General features: G+C 41.2%; 1 protein-coding gene across 1 annotated transcript in view; it reads right to left on the bottom strand.

Moving 5' to 3' along the window:
• The window catches only part of LOC128734269 (tetratricopeptide repeat protein 39B-like), a 29,717-nt gene extending 5,390 nt beyond the window's left edge, over positions 1-24,327 (bottom strand). The window contains exons 1-2 of the mRNA XM_053828354.1: positions 23,072-24,327; positions 7,358-7,389 (exon numbers count right to left, since the gene is read on the bottom strand). Coding sequence (XP_053684329.1) covers positions 7,358-7,389; positions 23,072-23,122 — 83 coding nt within the window. The 5' untranslated portion in view covers positions 23,123-24,327. The remainder of the gene's footprint in view (positions 1-7,357; positions 7,390-23,071) is intronic.
• Between the last annotated feature and the right edge of the window lie 1,767 nt (positions 24,328-26,094).

The raw sequence follows: 26,094 nt of genomic DNA, 5'->3' as shown, positions 1-26,094 counted from the left end.
TTTTATACGCTAAATAGTGAAAATGTGTGTAAAGATTCAAGGTCGAATTTTTCCATACATTTCCCTTGTTATCGCCTAGCTTCACAGGCACGGACGACAATTAGATACACCAAAGGATTTGGATCCAAATGATAACCTTGAGACCACTTTGTAAGCCACACCCCTTTTCCAATCCAATCGGCAACATCGATGGCTATTGACGGCAACACCGGTCCCAAAGACAAGCGGAATCAGAGGGCAATGGCCAACGTGAATCCCACACGATGCACTTAACATTACATTTTGCATTATCCCCATCGCAGACATGCGAAATTGTTCGATAGCTTGCTCAATCAGTGTCGGACAATCATTTAAGCAGCAGCAGCCGATATGGTTTCCTCCACCACCTACACTAGCTTACAAGCAGCAGCGGCAGTGCCAGTGACTATAAAATGGTACTCTTGGTTCGCCGTCTGCTCATTCATCGCACAATCGCACTGACGGACGGTCAGTATTTACCATCGACGGCTATTGATGGCGAAAGCAACGGCATTTAGCGGCAAGACCGGTTATTGGTGGCAACACCGATTGTTGATTGCACTGAAGAGGTTGATGTTACTTGTAACCAATGGCCCTTTTAAGGGCCGCAAACTAATTAAATGAAGCATAATCAGAATTTATCTCAAATGTGCGAAATGGTTTTGATTATTATTTGTAACCAACGGCCAGAAACGATTTGAAGGAAGTTGGTTCAAATATCAAACTACGCATAACATATTTATTACAATGATCTACTGTGGGCTGGCCATTCATTGCTATTTCAACCTTTGTGAAATACAGTAGTGATTTGTTAAAGAATTCGCTATGTCTAAATGGTTGCAGGCGTTATATTTACGTAACCACCGTAAACGTATTCGTGAACAAGTGGCTGGTGTAGTAACTGAACCAAGGATATCCTTAACAGGTTATCACGCAAACGAAAGCGTGAGAGTGCTTCTAGTTCGGCAGGTGAAGTTGCAAGTTTGTCGCACGAAGAGGCATCGCCCGCAGATATCAATCCATCGCATACCGTTATAATTCCGTCACATGAAATGACAGGTAAGCATATTTATAGAAAATTATCGCATGCTATTTGAGCTCAGCTTGAGCTGTTTAGAAAGCAGTTTATAATAAATTTCGTAGCGAAATTACAAAAATACACTACAACTGAGTGCATTGATGGCAACAAATGTTTGTTTATTCGTGAATCTAAAATTGAATCTAAAATTTCAACTTAAATTAGTTGTGAAAATCTGGTGAATACTTAAATTACATAGTGGATCGTAAAACAATGTTCAAACTATCTCTGCTCTATTTACTCTATTTACTGCTAAATTGCTAGGGAATAGTAGGGAAGTGAACTGCTTGTATCCTCATGACTCAAGAAATGCACCGATTTTATTATCCAGTCCCATATACACCTGGCTGAGCTTCTATCAAGCAGTTATTAATAATTGTGTAAGACAGATTATCTAGTTTGACATATTATTTAATGAGTATTATATGACACAGTCCTACGTCACCCTTTCGTACAACCCTTAGGGCTGTATACCTTGTAGTTTTTTTCCATGTTGGGTATTTTTATCACTGCGACCATTTGTTTGATCTATTGTGATATATGCCCCATTTTACTATAGCTATGTTGTCAAGATCAAGTCACTGGAAATGCAAATGTTTTTAATTTGTAACAGATCAAAATGAAATGGAATATCAGCAATCCTCAACTAAATAGGCCGCTCACGACTTGACATGGCCGCCAAAACGTTTACTGGAAAATTCGGATTTGCCGTCAAAGTGAACAATAATTTAATTCAATAATGCTAGTGTAATTTGATAGATGTGGTATAGTAAACTGAACTACCGGTAACATTTACTATACTTACAAATCTAATGGCAAATATATCAACTTTTGTATAAGCTCTTCACCAGGTATTGTACTCTTCTGGGAAAATTTTAACAGAAATCTAACCATCGTAGTTAGCCATGGCCATTCCGAAATCCGCGTTGACGGTATCTAATATTTTTATGGGTTTTGCCTGAGAAAAAGTGAGAGAGAAGTGTTATTGCATTTGTTTTCACCTTTTCCTGGACAATTCAGAATGGGGCTTCTTGTAAGAGCGAACAGGCTACGAAAACTTTGTTGCTTTCGTCAACGCGATAAGTTCGATGCCCTTGATCATCAAATTTAATCATTTAATATCGGATCGTTTGATGCATTTCATAATGGCCAGGTTGAGTCATAAACCGCTGAATTTATATTCCTATTTCACATTGTTCAGTTCGAGGTTGAATGAACATAATTCCGAACTCAAAGAACAATTTTCGCTCGTTGACCACTTTTACGGATGTTCCGTATTTGTCGGAGAATCGTATGTTGGCTTCTCAATAGCACGGATTGTTTACTTTATTTATTTTACGCCAAATAATAAGCCATAGGGACTTTAAAAAGAATTTGGAAGCTATGAGAAGACTTCACAGAAATGAAAATTTACCGGATGTTCCGGAAGCTCTGGAAGACCAAGAGGCGATTTTTTCTGTCTCACCAAGCATCTGTAAGATGCAAAAATATATACTTGACATCTTTCCCAAAGGAACCATGGTCAGGTTGATTCAAAATTTCGTAAAATTCAGGTATAGCCCCAATTAACTCATTTTCCATATGCTACGTGTACTTGTATAACGCGCTTCTTATAACGCGGTCCCAATTACCCGCGTTATAGAAATATCGACTGTACCTTGCTTATAGAAGCAGAATTCTTATAGGAGAATCCAAAAGTTTAATCCCAGGGATAGCTATAACTCGGCACGGGAATCGCCTGCACTATGAACTGTTTTGTTCTGATGTGAAGACGCAGTAAGCTACTCATATATATTGAACTGTTGACATTCTATCATTTATAAAATCAGCTTATTTGATACTTGCAAGTGCTTGCAATTTTGCATGTCATTAACCCTATAACTTAAAATCTGCAGAAATATGAATAGGTGATAGATGAGGAAAACGTTGCATTGCTGGCAAAGATGGTGGCACTTATCAGAATGTGAAAAGTTCTCTTCCGGGTTCGCTGAAGCACGATCAGTAAAGAATCAAATATTCACGCTGCGGCAGATCCTCCAAAAAGTTAATGAATACCGAATTCTACGCACAATTATTTCATTGATTTCAAAGTTGCGTACGATACCATCGACCGTAAAATCATGGCCATTCTAACCTCACAGTGGACTTTATCAACGTGATGGTCCCTCATGTGTGCTGTTCAACATGCCGTTAAAGGATGTTATGAAAGGAGCAACACACAGGCACAATCTTCAGCAAATCTAGTTAGTTCGTCTGCTTTGCCAATGAAATGGATATTGTCGAAAGAACAACATCTGTGGTGGTGGCTGAAAAAACTAAAACTCAAAGTAGCGAAGATTGGGTTGAAGAAAAATGCGTCCAAACTAAAGTACCGTGAACCGCTAATATGACGCACACGCTAAAAGCTGGTAACTCGGTCCTAATAACGACTGAGTTTGTTTTGTTTCGAGCAGCGAGCCGCTATGCTGCCCGTTCTCCCGATACTCGACACTCGACAGTGCCTGAGTCGAGTCAAGTTGCACGGGGCCCCTAATCTCAAAGGCCCGGCGGGCCCCTTGACTCCCAGTCCGCCCCTGATATGAAATGATATAGCAGTGAAACAAATATGCGTCCATTTTTTCAGTGGGACAAATTGTCATCAATTTGTTTTCGAGTTTTTCTAATATAGGCAGCATGTTTTCAATTAATATTTTAAAAATAAATATCGAATTATAACGTTAGAAAACAAAATGCAACATGGGACAGATCTTGGAGCGCACTTTTAGATTCAATAATTAGCAAGGCAAACACTACCCTATTGGTATGTTCTAGAACGGTAGGAAAAACATGAGGCAAACCCAAAATGGATATGTGGGTCTATACCGCCATTGTGAGACCTAGGATAGCTTATACCTCGTTGGTATGGTGGCCAAAAACTAAGGAACCCACAGCTATTAAAAAGTTGAACAAACTTCAACGATTAGCATGTATGGCCATAACTGGAGCAATGAAAAATCGGGGGATAAAACCAGTCACTTGAGTATCCTGAATCTTCTACGTGTGAACAGTGGATGGAAGCTAGAACCAACTATGATATCTCATACACGTTCAGTATGGGATGGGGGGGTCCGCAGTCCGCAGTGATTCAATCAAGTTCTATACCGACGGGTCAAAAATGGGAGTCAAAACGGGTGCGGGAGTGTAAGGCTCCAGAACAAGAATATCTGTAGCTATGGGAGATTGGCCAACAGCCTGGAAGGCTGAGATAGCAGCTATAATAGAATGTACAAACGTCTGTCTTAAAAGGAAATACAGACATGCTAATATCTGCATTTTCCCTGACAGCCAAGCGGCACTAAAAGCTCTTAAAGCTTTTAAGTGTTCCTCAAAAATTGTCTGGGATTGCATTTGCTTCTTACGGCAACTAAGCCAGGTGAACCTGGTAAATTTTTACTGTGTTTCCGGTCATTGTGGTATAGAGGGGAATGAACAAGCAGACGAATAAGCCAGATGTGGCTCAAACCTTCAATCACCCGACCAAATCTATTCTGCGGAATCTCTGACTGTGTGAAGCTAAAACAATGGGAGAGCCGAACAGTCATGGCCCATAGGATGGCCGTACAATCGCTCACACAATCAAAAAAATTTATACCGCCGAGTATTAAGGTCAGTCAAAAGTTGCTGAGTCTCAATAAGAGAGATCTCAGCACGCTTACCGGTTTTGTGACAGGACATTGTCCGAGTAAATATCATCTTCGGAATCTCGGTTTCATACAGGATGATATTTGTCGCCTGTGTAATGCCAAGAGCGAAACCTCGGAACACTTGCTGTGCAATTGTGGAGCACTAATAGGACGCAGACTGCAGTATCTCAAAAAGGGCCTACCCTAGAGAGAGCTGGTTTGCGTCGCCGATCAGGGTAACAAGGTTCATAAACCAAGTGATAACTGAAGTTTTTAGGTGTGGTACACAAATTACGTAACGCAAAAATTCCGGATTTTTTACCCCCTTCCTCCCCTATGTAACGATAAGTAATCCTTGACATAACCACCCTATTAAATTACGTAACGTTGGCCAAACCACCTTGACATTGAAAAAAAATCATGTAAATCGCAGTGGTAAGAGTACCCAATAGAAGAAGATATAAACAGTCATAAACATAATCATTGGAGTGGAACTGTCGACCGGAAACTGCGTGGTAAGATTCCATCAAGTAGATGGTAAGAAGACCATCAAGAGGAATCCCAATCTGTTGGACCGTGATTTGGCCAGAAAATTCGGTGCTGCCCATAGTACCGTAAGGAGAACTCAACGCCAGGAAGGAATCAAGTCGTATCGAATTAGCAAACAGCCAAACCGAACCATAAAACAGAATAGTGTGGCCAAAATCCGTGCTCGAATGCTATACGACCGGGTGCTAACCAAGTTCGACGGGTGTCTTCTGATGGACGATGAAACCTATGTCAAGGCTGACTTCGGGCAAATGTCAGGCCAAAAATTTTACTTGGCAACAGTTCGGGGGGATGTTCCAAGTAAATTTAAATTTGTTTTTGCCGACAAATTTGCACGAAAATTTATGATTTGGCAGGGCATTTGCAGCTGTGGCAGTAAAACGAAAGTTTTCGTTACAAATAAGACAATGACGTCGGAACTGTACCAAAAAGAGTGTCTCCGAAAACGAATTTTGCCGTTCATTCAATCCCACCACCATCCCGTGATGTTTTAGCCAGATTTTGCAAGCTCCCAAGTAACAATTTGGGTTTTACTACACTTTTATGATGGCATTTAAGACCAAAATTGGTCATGAAAATCGCAATAAGAGTACAATAAAACTCACATTACTACGCAATACTATCTGAATCAAGCTTTATAACTCCCCGGGCTTTTGTCAGTTATTGCTGTCCAACATCCACAACAACATCAAGTAGGCTCGTCATTCATTATGACGTTGTGCTTTGCCGGAAGTGTTTTTCACTAGCACCTCCAGTTGCTTCTTTCGGGTGATTGGTTGCTGCTTAGACACGATAGGCCTCGACTAACGTTTCCTCATAAAATGTCCATTTTGGCTATATCTACTTATAGTATTTACTTCTCCTGACCGGCTGTTCCGACCTACCTACACTAGACGCAAAACGATGAGACCACCATCCTCATCGGCTTCCGTTCAATGCTGTAGCTATTCTCCAGAAAGAAGAGGATGTTGCAAATGTCGGATCCGGTATATCCGGCGGACACGATATACCTCACGAAGTCTAACTTCTTCGCTCCGGGGTGGTGCTGGTAGTACGAATAAAACAGCGAGCGTAGTTGCTTGACTGTTTTCGCCATGAATAGTTTAAATCAGTCCATTTTCTTAAATACTTTTCGTCAGCGCCTTGGTGTACAGCTTACGAGCCCAGTTTCTGACCATTATTTGTTTTTTGAAGTTTTAGTTAGGTTGTCTACTTGCTCGGCAACTGTTCTAGCCTTCCCGACACGAATACACCGCATAGTACAGTATCGGTCAGCATTCTAAGTTTCCGCCAAATCATAATTCGAGATGTTGGGATCAGCCTTGGCTTTCCTAATGTCATTCAAGGATTTCCCTCCGACGAGATTGCTTTGAATTTTGCGGACAATCGTGAGACTTTCTTCAAACTAATTCAGCAGTTTGATAGCTCCCGAATTGACGCGGATGGATTTTCGCCTGATGAACAATATCTCGAAACCACGTGACGACTTCGCACCCTTCATAAAAATAAGTCTGAAATGCAGACTTCTTTGATAGTTAGTTCAAAGTAACTCCTCTGTTTCATTTAAAGTCGGACAAAGGAAATAAAACTGGACGTAGTGGACAGAACTGATCATGATCAACAGATGGTCCAAAAAATTAACAGCGGACCTTACAGGCAACGGAGAACTAATCGCTTTGCAGACATGGTAAAACGTGTGGATAAAATTATTCAGAATCACAAAAACATTATTGGTGATAACAGAAAAATTCTTCGTATATCTAAGCATGTTCTTCCGAGTATAAAGGGTCTCCCAAAACTCCACAGAACTAGTACCGAAATGAGGAAAATTATACATTGCAATTGAAACAGGGTTCATAACCGAAAAACTAGCAAAGTGGCTAGTGAAAGAACTTCAAGCTGTGCCAAATTAATTTCCAAGTAGATCAGTTAAGAGCACAGGAAATTTCATTTAAAATTTATGATCAAAATGTGTTATTTAAAGAAACTTTAAACTGAGTTACTCTATTTGAAATTTATTTGAACATTGTTAGTTTATTATAGTACTTACGCCGCTCCTTCCATGTCACACGCATCTTGGAACTGTAACAAAATGAAAAAGAGATTACCTATTAAAAAAAATTCAATTAAAGTTAATTTTCGCAGTTATTTTTACCGATACTGTAGTGAAAACTATACAAAACTACTGCCTATTCTAGCAAGTACAACTCAACAAATGAGCCTATGTACGTAAAAATTATAATCCAATAAGCAGTCAACTTTACAGGCAAGTGAAGTGCTTTATTTAAAGTTTAACAATGAATTAGGCATTATCGCTTCTGACTGATGTCAGCAATAAATGAATCAATACAATCGGATTACTGCCACGTGGATGGAGTGTCCATTATATTATTGGTGTACTGTCATATACGTGTAGTTCATTCCTGCGAACAGGTTCAACAGTTTTAAGTAATTATGATTTAAACATCAAAACAATTGTCTACGGTCAAAATGAAGTAGGTATTGAAAACGTTGCCTTTATACTGATCGTGATTGCAATGCAAAGTTGGTATTTTATCAAGAATATGGCACATTCTATGCTTAGCAGCGAAAAACAACCGATAATGATTCCTAGCACATAGGCGTTTATGGTAAAACCACGTGACATAAATTTATTTTTGAATTCGGTGAGGTGGTTCCCGGTTGTTAACAGACACGTGTTCGGAAATCTAATTAGCGCCAGCAGCAAGTTTCAAGTAGCTTTCGTCAGCCTGCTTGCTACTTGGGTATTGGGTTGCTTTTATAGAAGCACACTGATAATGCTCTTCCTAGTACCTAGGTGATATTATTGTACATTGAGCTTATCCGGTAACATTTATATTGACAACGGTAATTACAATTGAACATTGAACTGAAATTTTTGAAACTGAATCGAATGGTAAATTTGTCTTTGTTTTGTGGGCTCTAATAAAAAGTATATTTTTCTAAGTGAAAGATTAGCCTAGAGTTTTTTAGAGTTTTATCCGAGAGTTGTTTTTTGTAAAAACCTCCGCTTTCAGTTTGAACTCCGCCAAATATCGTCTGCAGCACTTTCTGCTCGAACACGGCAAGGGCGAGTATGTCCTCCGTGAGTAGCGTCACGGCTTCAAGTCCATAAAGAACTACCGGTCTAATAAGGGTTTTGTAGATTGTTAGCTTCGTGCGGCGGCGTATGCTTCCTGATCGTAGCGTTTTACGAAGGGCAAAGTAGGCCCGATTTCCCGCTGGATCTCCTTACTAGTGTTGTTGTCCGCGGTCACCAGCGTTCCCAAATACTCGAACTCCTCTACCACTTCTAGTTCGTCGCCGTCAACGGTTTCCGTCCGTGGGAGACGCGCGTTTGTTTCCTTTGAGCCACTTCCTTTCATGTATTTTTTGATCTTCGACGCATTTATTTTTAGCCCAATCCTCCTAGACTCCGCTTTCAGTCTGGCGTAGATTGCCTGCCTCCGCCGTCGCAAAGCTCCTGGCTATGATATTGAAGTCATCTGCAAAGCCTAGAAGTTGGCTGCCCTTGGTAAAAATCGTGCCTCTCGTTTCGATGCCCGCTCGTCGGATCACCCCCTCAAGAGCGATGTTGAACAGCATGCAGTATAAACCGTCACCTTGTCTCAACCCTCGCCGCGTCTCGAAGAGACTCGAAAGTGTCCCAGAGATCCGTACGAAACACATCACTCGATCCAATGTAGCTCTGATCAGTCGCGTCAGTTTGTCCGGAAACCCCACTTCTTTTTTCACTTTTGTGTTTATTTTTTTCTATTTTCCAGTTCCGTTTTTCCACTGTTGAATCCGTTTTCCTTTTTCCATATCGTTTTAAAGATTTTTGCACACTTTTCTTCTTTTTCCTTCCATTTTTCCTCTTCTTCTCTCGTTTCATTTTTTTCTGTTCCGTGTTTTCTATTTCATTGTTCCGTTTTTCTTTGTTTCCTGTCCCATTTTTTTTCTTATTTTCAGTCGCCTTTCTTCTTGATTTCACTCATTTTTTTGTAATTTTTTGTCCTGTTTCCTGTGCATTCTCTTGTCTTTGTTGTTGTATTAAGCTTTCAACGTTTTCTAACTCTCCCTCTTCTCCTATTTCGTCTTGGTATGTTCCGTTATTCCTCTTTTAGATGCCCCCTTTTTCTCCTTTTCAGTCTTGTTTATTCTGTCTTTGGTCCGTTCTGCATATTTTTCTTTTCTTCTTTTCTGTCTTATTTTCCCATCCCTTCCTTCTACGTCCCATCCTTTTCCTTTCATATTCCGTCAGAATTCTTTTTTCTATTTCCCTCGTTGTCTCTATCGAGTTTCGTTTTCTTTCTCGTTATCTTTCTTTTCTCTGTTGGTTTAGTTTTCTGTTCCATTTTTCTTTTCTTGCCACGTTTTCCCGTTATTCTTTCTCGTTTTCCCATTTTTTCTGTCATGTTTTTTTCTTTTATCTTCCCCTCTCCCCCCCCCCCATTTGTTTCGTTTTCCCTCCTTTTCACTTTCTCGTTTTTCCTTTTTCTGTCCGCTGTTTCCTCTTTCTCTTTCTTTCCCGTCTCGTTTTTCACCCTTAATAGTCCTAATTTTGATTTCTTGTTGTTCTCTTTTCTTTTTCGTTTTTCGTTTCTTTTCTTTCATTTTGTCGTCTGCAGCCAAATGGAGAGCCAGTTTGCCCGTTTTCTATTCTCGGCTGTCAGTTTTCCTGCTATTTAATTTTCTCTTTTTCTATCTAGTTTTTTCTTTTTAGTTTTATTTTCTCCTTCTCTGCTCTTTTTTTTGTTTTCTTCGTTTGCTTCATAATTTTTCATTTTTCTTCCTCTTTTTTGTCCAGTTTCCTCTTTTTGCCTCATTTTGCCATTTTTCTCCCGTTTTCTTCTTTTCCATTTTTTTCTCGTTTCATGTACCGCTTTCCCTCCCATTGTGTCACGATTTTCTTTCGTTATTATTTTTTTCATGCCAGTTTAGCCTCTTTTTCTTTTTCGCGTTTTTCCACTTTGTCCAATTATTACCCCGCGCGCCCAAGTAACAATTTCAAGTTTTATTACGTTCGTATAGTGGTTTTCATGACCAATTTCATAAAACCGCTAATAAAACTATAAGCTCCACCAGAACTTTCTGATAACCGCTATAAAACTGCTTTCTGATCAAGTGACCCACTCCTCAGAATGGTTTCATAACCGCTATAAGAATCAGGTTATAAGCTCAAGTAGTCGTATCACGTATCTCTACTGAAAGCAGCAATAAAACCGGTTAAACTTTCGCTGCTTGACAGCCAATGCCCTAATTTAAAAAAGCTTTTCGCTCTTTGCTTTTCTGGCAAAAGCTAAATAAGTTCACTAGCTTTGTCAACTTGAAAGTATATCCGTGAGCAGAAAAGTTTAGGTTTTACTGACAGATCATTCTGAACAATATTGATATGACAGGTCGATAAAATCAGCGGGCCACTAAAATTTTGCAATTTTCGAAAACTGGTTGTTTTAAAAAATTGAAAATATTCAGTTAGTCAATCTCAATTTCTAGCAAAATCGTTTTAGTTGCTTCCTCTGCCAGGAAACCCGAATGATAATAACTTTTTTTCTGCAAAGTGTTTTGCATGAATTGTTGTTTGCGAGCTAAAACAAAATACTAGAATATGGCAATATGGCTTCGCATAAAAAAAATGATTTTGGAACTTTGGTATTCTTCTTGATAGCAGCAAAAAAAACTGTTTGGTGAGGGTGTTACCGTTTTAATAGCTCTATAAAACTAACAGATTTATTGCGGTTTGGCAAGTTTCATTGAATTATTGCGCAGTCCGACATTTACTTTCAAAGCTATAAGTAAGCAAAGTAAAGCCTAGGTGCTACATTTCCGTATTCAAAACTTGACTTTCTGTTATTATTTAACAGACAGATTTAACAGACAGCCAGTTATTATTTAACAGAGTACAGGACGATTTCGGGGCTAGCGTTACGATCCTATTGACTATTACAGCCTCTCCAAGCCGAGATTCGAGCATACGACGACACTTCCGTTGTACCTCAAAGCCGACCGGACGAAGTTGTAAGTAAAAATATGAAAACAACATGACACGATTTTCTCCGAAACTCAACCGATTTCAATCATTTTAGCATCAAATAAAAGGTCAAGTTTTATGCAAAGTTTCATTGCAATGGAACATACGATTCAAAAGTTATGCTTAAAAATATGTTTTGACTAGGTCTCAATTAGTCTAATGTTTCTCAGAGATGGTCAAATCGATTTATACGCTATTAGTCTTATTGGAAAGATAATATAGCCTTAGCAAAGTCTTGGATTATAAACGTCTTTCAGACTTGAACTTGATCTACTTTTATCGATAGACTTCGCCGTCGGTTATTAGAGTACAGTGCAATTACGGGGCTATTGCAATATTCCTATTGACTCTAGCAGCACCGCCCAGCCAAGAATCGAACATACGATGGTCGATGGTTGGCTTGTTGGACCAGCATCTTACCTCGATCCTCGAAGCTAACTAAACGGTTGTCATAGTCCTATTTATCACTATTGAATTGTTTTTTGATTCAACATTTAATTTAAAAGTTATGAGCAATCGTTTTTAACACATTGAAATTCACAACAATTTATAACGATTTTAACCAAGATAATGTGTTTAGTTTCAATTAAAGGGTGTCCCACATCAAAATGCATCAAGGAAGAAACGCTGTAGAAAGTTACCTACTTGACCGATCCTTTTCAAACCTTCAGACAATAAAATATAACCCATTAGTAAGCTTTTGGCGTATTTATTTCATTCAACTTATACCATAACCGTATGCTAGCATATTACGCTTAACTCCATTCAAATTTTGTGCAACATCTCGCTGCAGGTTCTTCTGTACGAAATACGAATACTTACTTTTTCTTCATGTCTTCCTCAGATTTGACCTCCTTAGGATGCTTCCGTAGTGTCTGATTCATAATAGACTAGTATTTTTAATTGGGCCTTAGTTCCGGTGCGTTGGGGAATTTCATGTCCTTGGGTACGAAAGTAACCCCGTTGGCTTCGTACCACTCCAGGATATCCGTTAAATAGTGACACGAAGTTAGATCCGGCCAGAAGATGGTAGGATCCTCGTATTGCTTCAATAGAGGAAGCAGACGCTTCTGTAGACACTCCTTGAAGAAAATCTGCCCGTTTACAGTCCCGGTAGGCACGAACGGCGCACTCCATTTGCCACTTGAGCAGATCGCTTGCCAAATCATGTATTTCTTGGCAAACTTTGAAAGTTTCTGCATCCTTACTTCCTCCGGAACATCAAACTTATGCTGGGCAGTGAAGTACAGTAGCCCCGGAAGCTGCCGAAAGTCCGCCTTGACGTTAATCTCAGCATCCATGATGAGAGGATTGAGAATTTTCCAGGTGCTTGCGCAAAATAAATTCGCGGCGTTGCTTTTCGGGTGTCGAAATTTTTTCCAGTTTTCGAAAAACTGACCGCGATAAAATACAGTGTAAACAATACACTCTAAACCACTTATACTCCAATTTTCAAGAGAAAATACCCAATGGGTAATTTTCTACAGCGTCTCTACCGTGTTGCAATTTGATGTAGGACACCCTTTATTTTAAAATCAAACGCAAGGCTTTAATTCTCCGAATATATTTGCGAAATTTCAATTTCCCCCCTAGAAAGATGAAGCTGACCGATCAAATAAAATGGTCGAAGAAAAATGCCGGGGGCTGTAGCCCCACTAGAAATGAGTGCTAATTCCGCCAATGGGTATTTATTTACTTTATTGAGAGGAATCAAACACAGTGGATGCATAGTTCATTATTACCAAAACCCTGTAAACTAAACCTTTAACAGGCTATGTATCTGTTACAGATAAATATTTAACATTACAGCCGTCTTTTACTGGTACTTACTCAAATCAACAATAACTTACTTGATACTTTTGCAATTTCAAGAGAAAGACATGTATCACAATTTACAAGTTGTGATTTTGTGAACTAACTATTTCTTTTCACTAAATTTGCACTTGAAAGTGGATTTGAAGTTGAACATGAAATCGGTTTTGAAATTGCACTTGAAGTTGGACTTAAAATCAAAGTTGAAATTTGACTTGGCAATGGAATAAAATTAGAGTTGAAATTGGATATAAATTAAACTTAAATTGCCCTTGTTAAAATTGATCTTAAAATTAGACTTAAATTTGGACTGAATTTATAAGTGGACTTGAAATTAAATTTGAAACTGAAACTATTTTTACGCCATTAATTTACTTATCGCTGAAATATTAGCAGATCAAATAAAAACTGCTGGCTTCTGGATCACAGAAATTAGGTACTTTGATTTAAATTAAAATTAATTTAAATTAAATTAAAGAAAAGGTACGGCAGTGAAAGTAAGTTACATGGGCTGCATAGTTACGCATTTTTAAGCCATGGACCGTTTATTGTAAACGGTAAAAACTACTTCAATGCAATTTTAGCATTTCATAAGCCGATTATTTTAACGATCATTGCAACGATGCGCACAGCTCCACCTATAAAGAGCAAATAGAGCACTAAAATGCAAACGTTACCGCGTCTGGTTGCATTCCGTTTGCATTCGTTACGTATTTTTTTAGATTAGAACTTGACACGTAATACTCACATCTCGACTGATACGTAGTTAGTAACGTGCTGATAAAAATATGATTCGGTTTGAAGTATATTGAGAAGGAATATTGCAAAACACGCTAGAACTCTTGTGAATAATATGACTAATTAGAAATCCAAACAAGACGGTCAAACTCAATCCGGATAAATATTCATCCGACGAAAAATTGTCCGGGACACGGTCATCATGACATCGATGACTGCAATCGTGTAAACAAACAAGCAAAACGACTTTGACGAATAGCTAATTCCAACGTCCGCGCCCGTTAAGTGTCTGCTGCAGCATTGCAAATGTGTGCCTTATCATCAACATTTATTTTATTTACATTTGCACGTTCGATATGGAATGGTGGCCATTTATTGGGCAGCAAATACTGCGATTCATCAGCATTTTGATAACCAGTTTTTACCATCATTGAAATTAATAAGAGCAATTAGGCCTGCGTACGGTCGGTCGGTCGGTCGAATCGGACGGCGAGACCCGGGGAACGGAACAGCAATCTACATATGTACGGTTTATTGTTTGTGCTTTCGGAGAACCTGTAATGAAAGGTTACATGAAGGATCTAACAATATCAGCCGGTTATTTGATACGAACCGATCGTGTAGGGCGCATGTATTCATTCATTGCCGGTGATTAAAGCGTTTCCGCAATTACGTTTTCATTAGCTTTCAAAAGATCAACAAGTCTACTTGATCTTGTAAACGGCAAGCACAATACTCTGATATGTTGTTTCTCCAGCGAAGGCAAAGTTAAATTCTCACAGTGATTGGACATTTTGCTACATTTGCATGCATTGATCGTGGCGATAATTGCGTTAACCTACAGTAACTTAAACTGTTTAACGCGCGAACCGCACATGTACAAGAGGTGGGAATACCCAAAACGGTTGGTACCTACCTACGTCAATTACTCCCTCTCACGTTTCCATTCCTGTTTATAGTGAACAAGTGATGACGGATTGCTTCCCGTGAATATCGTCAGGCTCATATAATGAACTTTCCACTTTCGACCGGATCGTGTACACAGTGAAATCATACATTTACAACACTCAACAACAGTTACTAACCGCACGCCGCTCTGGGCCGCCGGACAAAGCGAAAGCAAGCAAATTCGTCGAAGTGTGAGGACAGCTGCCGCGGTTGAACATTTTCAATCCATTCCTGCCGGTCTTTTATTTGCACTTTGCAATCTGTATTTGCTTGTCAACCAAATCGTTTTAGTGTTTCAGCACGAGACGTGATACGTATTATAATTCAACAACACTACGACGACATGCTTCCGGTTATGTTTGCCGCTATAGATTATGACAACATAGTTGCATAAACAATGCTATTGTTGTATATCACATACAATATATGGCAGAGACAGATGATCGGCAGGCCATAATTGAATGTCCCATAGGATTGAAATAAATCGACACTGGTGCTAATCATAGCCAGCGATCAGTGATAGCTTTTGATTAGTAAGCCGGATGGAGCCTACACGTGTTATAGTTATTGATAAAATATTAAAATTTTCGTCATTTGTCCTCAATTATTTTTAAAAGCAGTAGGTTCTGATACAAAGGTCACAAAATATAATGGAAATCTTTGTTGAAATATTTTGTTAAGTATTAGGTAGTCAAAAAATGTTTTACTATAAAATTTGCAAACATCGCCTTGGGGCACGGAAGGAAATCCGATTTCGATACCATGAATAAAATCATGAAATCATCTGCTTGCTGCAGACATACCTGACGAACCACATCCTATCAGTAAAGCTAGGGTCTACCGAATCGTTTAATTTCTGTACCCAGTACCATTCGTTTCACAGTGAAGCAATTTAGGACCACTGCTTTTCTTCATTTACTTCAATGATGTTTGTTCCGTTATCCCGACGGATTCCATTCATCTATCTAAGTCCCGCGGTGTTCTATATATCAAGCAGTTTTCACGGGGCTATGCTGATGGACGATCGAGAGGCGATCGGGAAAAGAAAACAGTGGAAATTACGCTGCCAAGAGATCGCACTTAAGTTGAAATCACCCAAAATAACAATTTTATCTCTAGGCTTCACTTGCGACACAACCCAGTTGATTGCTTCGAGATAATTGCCCATCAGGTCTTCGTCGTTAGCTCGAGAAATAGACTATTGTATCAACAGTGGTCATAGCGACCCATAATTGTTCAACTGCCGAACTGTTTGGGGGATTAACTGTGCGGGACTTGAAACCTGAGCGAACAGCTAAAAAACACCATCTTCAGTACTTTACAACTATTTGAACGTGACTGATCTTGGGGGGGAACGGAGTATGCGTCATAACAACAATCGCCAAAGGCTAACTGGTACTCGGCGAGAGAGCTGTTCATTCCTCTAACGTTTTGATAGTATACCAGGTCGACGTAGCGGATGCGGCGATACATGTTACGGTTGACGTCCTGGGAATTGAGAATTCGTCAGATCGATAGATACCGTTGCTGACAGGATACCTGCCATGGAGGGCTGTTTGGAAAACCCCTTCACCAGTACTATACTCAGGGTCGGAATGGCTTGGTCGGCAGGAACGAGTCAATTGCCATTGTAATTCGGTGTCTACGGCGGGCTCGACTGAGCTAGGCGGATCCGAGTTTCCATATCGCGTTGTGGCAGGCGTCCCGGACCGGATGATAAGCTTAAGCTTAACTGACTTGAAGTACTGCCCAAAAGCGAGGTGTAGAAATGCGGCAGAGATGGGTCCGATAATCCACCCGAGATTCTTACACAGCACTGGATCCCATCCATCGTAGCCATGATAAGTCTAGTAAGCTTACCCGGAAAGCCGTTTTCGTCCAAAATTTTCCATAGCTCTTGTCGGTTTACGTTATCATACGCGGCTTTGAAATCGATGAACAGGTGGTGCGTGGGGACTCGGAATTCGCGGCACTTCTGGAGGATCTGCCGCAGGGTGAAGATTTGGTCCGTTGTAGACCGACCCTCCATGAAACCGGCCTGGTAACTTCCCACAAATCTATTGGCTATTGGCGATAGTCAATGAAAGATGACTTGGGACAGCACTTTGTAGGCGGCATTCAGGATAGTGATTGCTCGGTAGTTCTCACAATCCAGCTTATCACCTTTCTTGTAGATAGGGCAGATAACCCCGTCTTTCCACTCCTCCGGTAGTCGTTCCGTATCCCAAATCGGTTGATGCAGACAACCGGCTAACTTGTCCAGGTCCATTTTAATAAGTTCCGCTCCAATGCCATCCTTTCCCGCTGCTTTTTTGTTCTTCAGCCGCTGGATGGCTTCTTTAACTTCCCTTATCGATGGGGGTGGCACATCGTCGTTGCTTGCTACACCAATGTGGTCACTTCCTCCGCTATCATGGTCTTCCGCCTGCACGCCATTCAGGTGTTCATCGTAGTGCTGCTTCCACCTTTCGATCACCGCACGGTCATCAGTCAAGATACCTCCATCTTTATCTCTGCACATTTCGGCCCGCGGCACGAAGCCTTTGCGAGATCCGTTGAGTTTCTGATAGAACTTCCGTGTGTCGTGAAAGCGGTACAGCTGTTCGAGTTCTTCGCACTCCTTCTCCTCTTGGTGGCGCTTTTTCTCCTTGAAGAGTCGGGTTTGCTGCCTCCGCTCCACGTTCTGACGGGTGGCTCTACGCAGCATTTGTACCCGCGCTGCGTTCTTCTCAGCCAATATCTGCTGGCATTCCTCGTCAGACGGACGTCGTTACGTCCATTCGGTGCCACACGGCCTAGGACGTTTTCCGCTACGCTGTTAATGGCTGTTTTCACGGCATTCCAACAGTCCTCAAGAGGGGCTTCATCCAGCTTACCCTCTTCCGGCAGCGCGGTTTCGAGAGATAACGCGTAGTTTTCGGCGACCTCTGGTTGCTTCAGTCGCGCTAGATTATACCGTGGCGGGCACCGGCATCGTATGGTGTTCACAACAGATAGTTTTTGACGTATCCTTTCCATCACTAGGTAGTGATCCGAATCAATGTTAGCGCCCGGATAGTTTCTGACGTCGATAATGTCTGAAAAGTGCCGACCATCTATCAGAATGTGGTCGATTTGTGATTCTGTCTGGTTGGGTGATCTCCAGGTGTACCGACGGACGGTAGAGGTTATGCTGGAAGAACGTACTACGTATGGCCATGTTCTTGGAGGCGGCGAAGTCGACAAGTCTTAGGCCGTTTTCGTTCATTTGCGGCCCGCAAATTGCGGGTGAGCGCTGAACCGTCCAATCATCAGTTTGAATTCCTTCTCCTGACCAACCTGAGCATTACAGTCCCCGATGATAATTTTGACATCATGTCTTGGGCAGTGGTCGTATTCACGCTCCAACTGCGCGAAGAACTCGAACTTTGTCATCATCGGTACTTCCGAGGTGAAGGCCAGTGTCATGCTATTTGATGAAATAAGCGGTCGTCTGAAAATGGCAGTAACGTCGAGTTGACAAAAGTCGGCTGGTGGGAACTCGTAAGAGTCTAATATCGTCGCTGTGACTATGGTCCGTCTGCTGCAGACGTCTGCGGCAGATCTGCAGTCGAAGGGAGTCCTAAAGGAACTGGAGTTCACTCCAATGACAAATGATGAACCAGTCATCGTGGGATTCAACTAATGGAATAGCGGGAGGAGTGGGGGTGATAGAGGGCAGTCATACCGCTGAGTTCACTCGAGCATCGTCGAATTCCCTGAATACATTCCCCCGTGGCCAAGTATCAGGGTTGTACGCCAGGAGAATGAAGGAAATGAAGTTGAGCGATTGAAGGTCGGCCCCCTTTCTCACCAGTGAAACAACACGAATGGCATCCTGGTTTTCAACGAGTCTAATGCCAGTCGGTTTATTCGGAGTTTCCAAGTCACCGCGACGATAGCGAGCTGGTATTCGCAACGAGGTTGCCGCATTGATCCTTTCGGAAAATTTGGCTACAGATACTACAACCGACCTTGACTAGGTATGGCCGACAGTAATCGATGCCTACGAAAGTGAAGGGTCGAACGAAAGGGGTGGCACGGAACCAAGGAACGGGACTGCGTGGCCTTGTACACGCGACAACACTGACAGCGCTTTTCCAATGACCGAATCTGTGCTTAGAAACTCGTGATGAAGAACTGCTGACGTATTTCGTTCGTCACTGTTTCAAAGTTGCTGTGACGAAAATTGATACCAGTTCAACAGCAAGTTGGCGTTCGGATAACGCTTGGGCAAGATCATCGTACTTCACGGCGTCACGTACTTCACACACCACTATGACTTAAAGCTTTTCGATACTTTGGTGGTAAGCGTACATTGCGTTTCATCGTAGCTACCTCGTCCGCATAACATTCTGATTGTGCAATCCGGCAAAGACACTCTTCTGCGTTCTGCAATTCATCACAGCTGATATTGTCTTCATCGATCATCGGTCGTTTTCCGATTCCTTGCAACAACTTCCCATCAGCGAACTGGTAAACACCCGCCATGCTTCGGACGATGGTCACAGCTCTTCTTCAGGGCCACTCACTGTCGTGAACTTGTCCTCTGGCCAATCGGTGGTACAGAAAGGCGGGTCCACGCATTTATCGGCTGTCGGGCTTGCAATTCGGACCTTTACTCCATTTCATAATTTCATCGGCGACATTTATTATCGTTCCCAGCCCTTGCCATTCGTCGAGGTTTGACAGGGATAGGATCTCGTTGAATCTAAACGCCACGTACTGACGATATCGGTGAGTAGTCGACTTGATCCACGAGATTGCGATGCTAGAATCGCTCTAAAAGCATGTGCATTTGACCTGTACCGAGTATCCTTCTTCGATTGTCTTGTGTAAACGAACATCAATCAGGGCTGGCTGCAATTCCAGTCCAGGAACTGACGTTTGTTATAGTGGAGCTATCTTCATCTTGGAGGAAACCAGGGTGCATCGAATTTGTCCTCAGTCACGAACACGGAAGTACACTGCTGCATAGTAGGCTTGCTCACTGCCCCAGCCAGCACCAAATCGTACAACAATAACCGAAAATTATCGTAAATAACTCTTTACAAATCCGGAAACGTAGCTAAAGCTTAAGAAAGTCCGTTCAAGTTGATTTTCAGTCTTATATAATGGTAATAGCTGACATACATACGATATTCAGAACAGAATCGTATAGCAGGACGGAGCGGGTCGGGCTTAATCGGATATTATCGTATATAATTACTTATATCGATTAAACGCGTATGTTTATTCCTCATCATGTATATCGCCTCCAAAATACCACGCATATGCCAATTTTGCGCATCAAATACGACTTATTAGCATATATATATGTACGTAATGCTGATTTTTACCTATTATATACATATGAAAATGCTAGCTGGGGCAGCAGAGTCTTCCCTTGAATTACTAGCAAGCCAACCAGGCCCAACGGATCGTAGACCTTCATTACGGAGTTCAGCATCATCCTTTTCGTAGGCAGGGTATCACCTTCTATCAGCGATCTCAGGTCATCTTGCAGATTAAACTTAAAGCAGTAGATATCTTCGATCGTTTGCCAAGATAGGTCGAGAACGCGTCTTAAAACCATGATGGCTGTTCATCGAAAGGTCTTTTACTTTAACGGGACTCACTTCTCTGATAGCTTGTAAGACCGAGAAGCAGGGATGGTTCGATCACCTTGAATCAATTTTGATTCATTTAACAATACCGTCTCAACCGCCCAAAATTTGACAAAGTTGTATATGGAATATTTGTAGAACTAGTTATTATCTAAAATTTCGCTGAACGCAGTTTTGCTGTATCTTTTGTAGTAACGGTGCTACAATGCTAGTACCTCATTAGTAACTAAGTGACAAAGATAGCAACAAAACTTCGTTCAGCAATATTTTATATTATAACTAGTTCTACATATGTCCATATACGACTTTGTCAAATTTTGATCGGGTGAGACGGTACTATCAAATGAATCAAAGTATAGGACCATCCAATTGAGGTTTGGAAGAAAACTCTCATGGCTGTCCGCAAGGCGCAGGCCAGACGTTCGAATTGAACTCTTGATCGTCAACTGCGGTTGAGGGTCATTCGGAAAGTCAAGGCTGATCTCAGCATCACACTGAATACTAACCGCTGTACTGGACGGCGAATCCGCCTCGGAATGGCTACAAGTGTTACTGAGCAAGTGGGGAGCTCAACAGAAGCCTCAAACAATAAACAAAGGCTAGAATCCAGTCTCGCGGGCTACGCGGACGGGTGGTGACGAAACCAGTAGCATCGAGGTGAGTATGTGCATGCGCGAGTGTGTGGGTAGCAGAATGTCTGCACACAGTACCGGCGGCTGTTTCTTTTATGCCTGCGTGTGCAGCGTAAGCGTTGAATGTTATGTTTCTCATACTCTTTCGCGTGTGTGCAGGCATGGTTGACTTCTCGCTCGATTCGCAACATTTGACGAAACGCGATACATGTATCTGTCTCGATGATGAATAAGCATCAGAGAAGACCGATTTCAGCCAAACGCGGCAGGGTTTATGGCAGATTTTAGATTGGTTTTGGGGATTGGGGATCGTGATAAAAGGTCATGACTTGGCAAGGGATTTGTTTCATTGGCATCCGTGTAGAAACCACTGTTTTGTGACGGATAAGAATTCGGATATACACAGGGGTAGGTGCCTCACTAAGCGGATTATGCCCTTCATTAAGTCCCATGATAGCCTGCTTCAGCATGCATGCTACAATAGACAATGGACTTCAGTTCATCTCAAAAGAGCTGATTGCACCAAACTGTCCCCGGGTTCGTGCAGTATTGAAATACTGGGGAATAATGAAGCAAAAGCTGAAGATGAAGAGAACAGTCACCAGTAACATTGGTCAGATGAGGAGTTCGAAGTGCCGGGTGACCGGGGCCGTGACAGAGAAGGGTGTGCACCGGCTGACGAGCGGTGTCAGCAGTAGGTTTTTTTCCTGCAATGTAACATAATTTCCTATATTTCATCCTTAGAAACTATTCTGATTAAAAAATTAATCAATTCGGTACACTATCCGGGACGCTTAGTAATCCGGGACAAGCCATCCAAATCCGGGACGTCTGGTCAGCCTAGCTTAACAATAGTCTCGTACTTCGTACTTGAATTCACTTCATCCAATCTCCAAAAAATCTAATTTTGATTCGAATTCAGTCTGTAGATTGGATACTTTATAATATATCTTTGTCGATACAGTCACACCAGCAGGAACGAGCACGAATCTGCACCGATTTACTTCTTGTCTTCATCCGTCGTAATACTACCCGTGCAGCTTCACACGAATCAGCCAGACTAGTTTCGTCGGAAAACCATGTTCCAGCAATATCTTCCACAACTCATTTCGTTTGACTGAAGCGTACGCTGCCCTAAAGTCGACAAGCAGATGCTGAATAACTCTGCAAGCTGTACTCCTGCAACTTGTCTAGTAACTGACGCAGGGTAAACAGCTGATTCGTCTTGGAGCAACCCTCACGAAAGGCGTCGATGTCCTTTAAAAAAAATCGGCGGTCACTAGTGCGCCTAAATACACGAACTCGGTGAACTATTAAAAATTCTTTCCGATTTCCTTCAATGTACCGTACTAGCTATTATTTATATACAAAGTTTCTTATCGCTTAGAATGATTGATAATAATGTTAATAATGCCGACGTATCAAAATGAAAAACAATCGCATCTACAACGTTTCTAAGCTAGAAGATAACATTACTAAAGTGTTTCAAGCATATTCGTCCATCAATCAAGAACAATTTTTCCTAATATGGCTGAAAATTTACGGCCAAATATGACTCATTCTTCTAGAGAATATGTACAAAATTAAAGTCTAAAAATGCATAAAACGCCGTGTTGGTATTTTCTATTTGATTTCAATTTTTATGTTCATTATGAACACATTATGTGCGCTTATTATTTTTGTTTTTCAAATTGACAGTAGAAATTAAATATTAAAAATTAAAGAAAATAATTCAAGTTGCAAACAAACGCAACGCACTAGGTTAATATACCTGTATAATTTTCTGTTAATATTCTAGACTAGAACATTATTGATTCCATGAAAACACTAGATTATAACTCATACGTATTCAAGCATTCAGAATTCTGCTACGTACAGGTAATAGTCACTAATGAAGCTCTTGCATTATAAATGAATAATACCATTAAGCGTTCAAGGACCTCAGAAAAAGAAATAGTTGGCATTGTTATACTTACATCGTCGTCGTCATCGTCGATGTTCTGGATCTGCGAATTACTTAGAGCCATGGCCAGCGGTGTGGTTATTATGGTTTAGTCCTCTGCCTGTTAAGATTCCAACAGCTGCTTCACCGGGAAATATTCTGAACACGTGATTGGACGCTTTCCGTAGTGCAACTCTCCCTGCCAATCAAAATCGCCGTCGCTAGTCCGTTGGTTAGTCTGATGGTAGGGTGAATCGGAACGACGACCGACCCAATCCAGTAAATTGTATTGCACCACAGTAAAACACACCGTTTTTTTCACTTCACTACAGTGATATCGTTGGCTTTGTTTTACTCTTTTCCGCTAGCTTCAGCCAGTTGTCGTCACTCCGTACGGCATTTGCGCTGATACATCACAAACCTCATTCGCTTCATTTGCAACCTTATTTGCGTAATGCTGCATAAAAATTTTACCAAAGTCTAAACCAGATCACGTGCATGCAAATTTGCGGCACCTGGTAAATAATTAAAAATTAAACGAATTGAGTCAGTTCGGAAAGGCTATTTTTAGTCTGATTCCGATTTTCGTAGAATATTTACAGTTTTGCTTTCGTCGATAATGTTTCGCGATTTGACTGTGATCTTTGGGTATACATGTACTTTCGACTGGTTAAATATTTATCAATGCTTATCAGATAAACCAATGCTAGATAACTATACGGCACCTTCGGTGAGATCAAATTCGTTAATGTTTTCACCCACTGCGTATTTCGATGGATAGATTGACCGCAAGATAATTTTCACGCCAGCGCATCAAGACATTTTCTTTCTTTCACACAGAAAACACAAATTTTCAACCGCACGCAAGCAAATATGCACAGTGATGTGTTACTCTATGCTACACAACAATAGAGCAGTATTATCGATTTAGTAAATCGATATCATTCTAATTATCAAACCCTTTTCTTTGGTGGCTACCTTCTAAACAAAGTAATTCACTAATTCGAAACGTTCCTACATTGTCACGCTTTTTGTCAGGAACTGAATATAAATGAAAATTTTCATTTCCACCCACGCATTTCTATTTCAGTCGCGACCTTTACCGAAAAACGCACAACTGTTTTTCAGAAAACACAAATCTACACTACACTGGCTGGACACATCAAACTATTGTCAGGAAGCGTTGATGGTTACATGGGAAAATCGAACATCCAGAGCAGTGGATGAAAAGCGCAAACCACCGTCCGTCCACTCGACCGAACCGACACTTTCAGAATGAGGCGAAAATTTTCAGTGACTGACGGCAAAGCATACACCAACCACCATTAAATTAATTTCTATAGTAAAGCGAGAGGAAACTGTGTACGGGTACTCTCTGATGTTGAATCGCATTTTCTCCGACTGTCTACTTTACACGGACGTGTGAATAAAAACCGACGGCCAGTGGTGGCGCCTCCTTGGTTGCGCTGCTGCTCTTTCGCTCGCGTGCTCTCGTCTATCGAGAGATCAAGACCGTGTGATATCTTTGTGTTGTTTACGTTTGGAAGCTGCCAGTGTTGGTATCAGCAGGCTGAGTAAATTGATAAACAACAAGCTTCTGCTGGCCGTAAATACATGGGAGACCACAAGATTCAGGAAAGGCCGGTTGTGTTGTGAGTCGCATCTTGCATGTTCGAATCGCGATTAGGAGAGGATGTATGGGTGAGTGTTTGTTCGAGAACAATGAAGTTTTCCTATTAATTGCACTGTTGATAATTCTGGCATTCTGTCATGGTGCTAGAACACTGCTGGACTGCTGCACCGCGTCTTGTAGTGGACAAGTTTTGAAAGGCTGCTGCAATGTTATGATATTGCCTATTTGATTGCACTGCTTCAGTCGAGCAAAATTCAAAAATTTACCCATTGGACACTTGAGCTAGCTAGTACCTTCAATATTTGCGACTGAAGCACTGCTTTATCTTTTGTATTTACAGTGCTATGACTGTAATCCTGTAGGTCGAAAAAGAGATCCCCTACAGCTGTTTTCCTACCCTAAGTCCAAACCTGCAGAACCACAAGGCCACAATCAGTTCGATCTTCTGAAGCTCCATCCAGTTGCAGCCAATTTTTCCGATTGCTTTAGCTCATTCAGGAGTATCTTAAAATGGTGTTTCCAGCGATGTCTACTACCACTGTCGGTATCAAATTTACTCTGCAATTGCACAATATCCGTATGAACAAAACTATTCGCAGTCTCTGGGTTTAAATGCTCGCAGAGGCATTCTGTGCGTCGTATGTGAGGAGTTCTGCAGATCAAAACAGAATGCCTTACTTCAATAACCAGGATGCTAGTTTCAATCGACTTAGTAAAGTTCACGAGTTCATGGGAAAAAATAGATTTCATTTTTACTGCTTCTTATGGCGACAAAGTCTCTTTTCACAACTGCTGCATCTCGCTTTCACTCCGTGATTCGACACATCACAGTTGCTGCTACCATCATGTGAAACGTGTGAAACCTAACCTGGTTTGTTTCTATGCATTCATTTCAGTTACCTGTCGCAGTTGTGCATTTTGATATCAACACGTTGGCTAACCGGCTCGAATCTTACATTCCATCCAAAAACATCGTCCATTATCGCCAGTTGTGCTTCCGAATGTCTGTAATTTGTCTTTCTCTGTAACTGACGAGCCGAAAAATGTCATTTGTATTATGGGTTTGTTTTTTTTTCTCATAGAACCCGTCTTTACGTCATTGTCATCAATGATTAATACGTGTAAGTTATTCAGACGCGCTATCTGGTTCATCCCCGAACATGTTTGGACTGGATTTATCAGACATATGCCAGTTTTTTGTTTTGCGTAGGTCGCTCTACCATTAGTAAAAGTGGAATCGTTTCCCACGTTGACATTGACATTGTTAGAAGCCAGGTTTTCAAATATTTCGACCAGATATAGCACGCTGATACCTCTGTAGTAGCCGCAGATGCAGCAACTCATTAGGTTTCTTGGGAGTTACGCAGACCCTAAGGCTAAAATCTGCTTTACTGTTATAGATAAACATTTAATTACCTTTGTCG

This window comes from Sabethes cyaneus, chromosome 2 (genome assembly GCF_943734655.1).
Source record: "Sabethes cyaneus chromosome 2, idSabCyanKW18_F2, whole genome shotgun sequence".
Taxonomy (NCBI): domain Eukaryota; kingdom Metazoa; phylum Arthropoda; class Insecta; order Diptera; family Culicidae; genus Sabethes; species Sabethes cyaneus.
The sequence above is the reverse complement of the archived record's forward strand: the minus strand, read 5'-3'. Positions and strand labels throughout refer to the sequence as shown.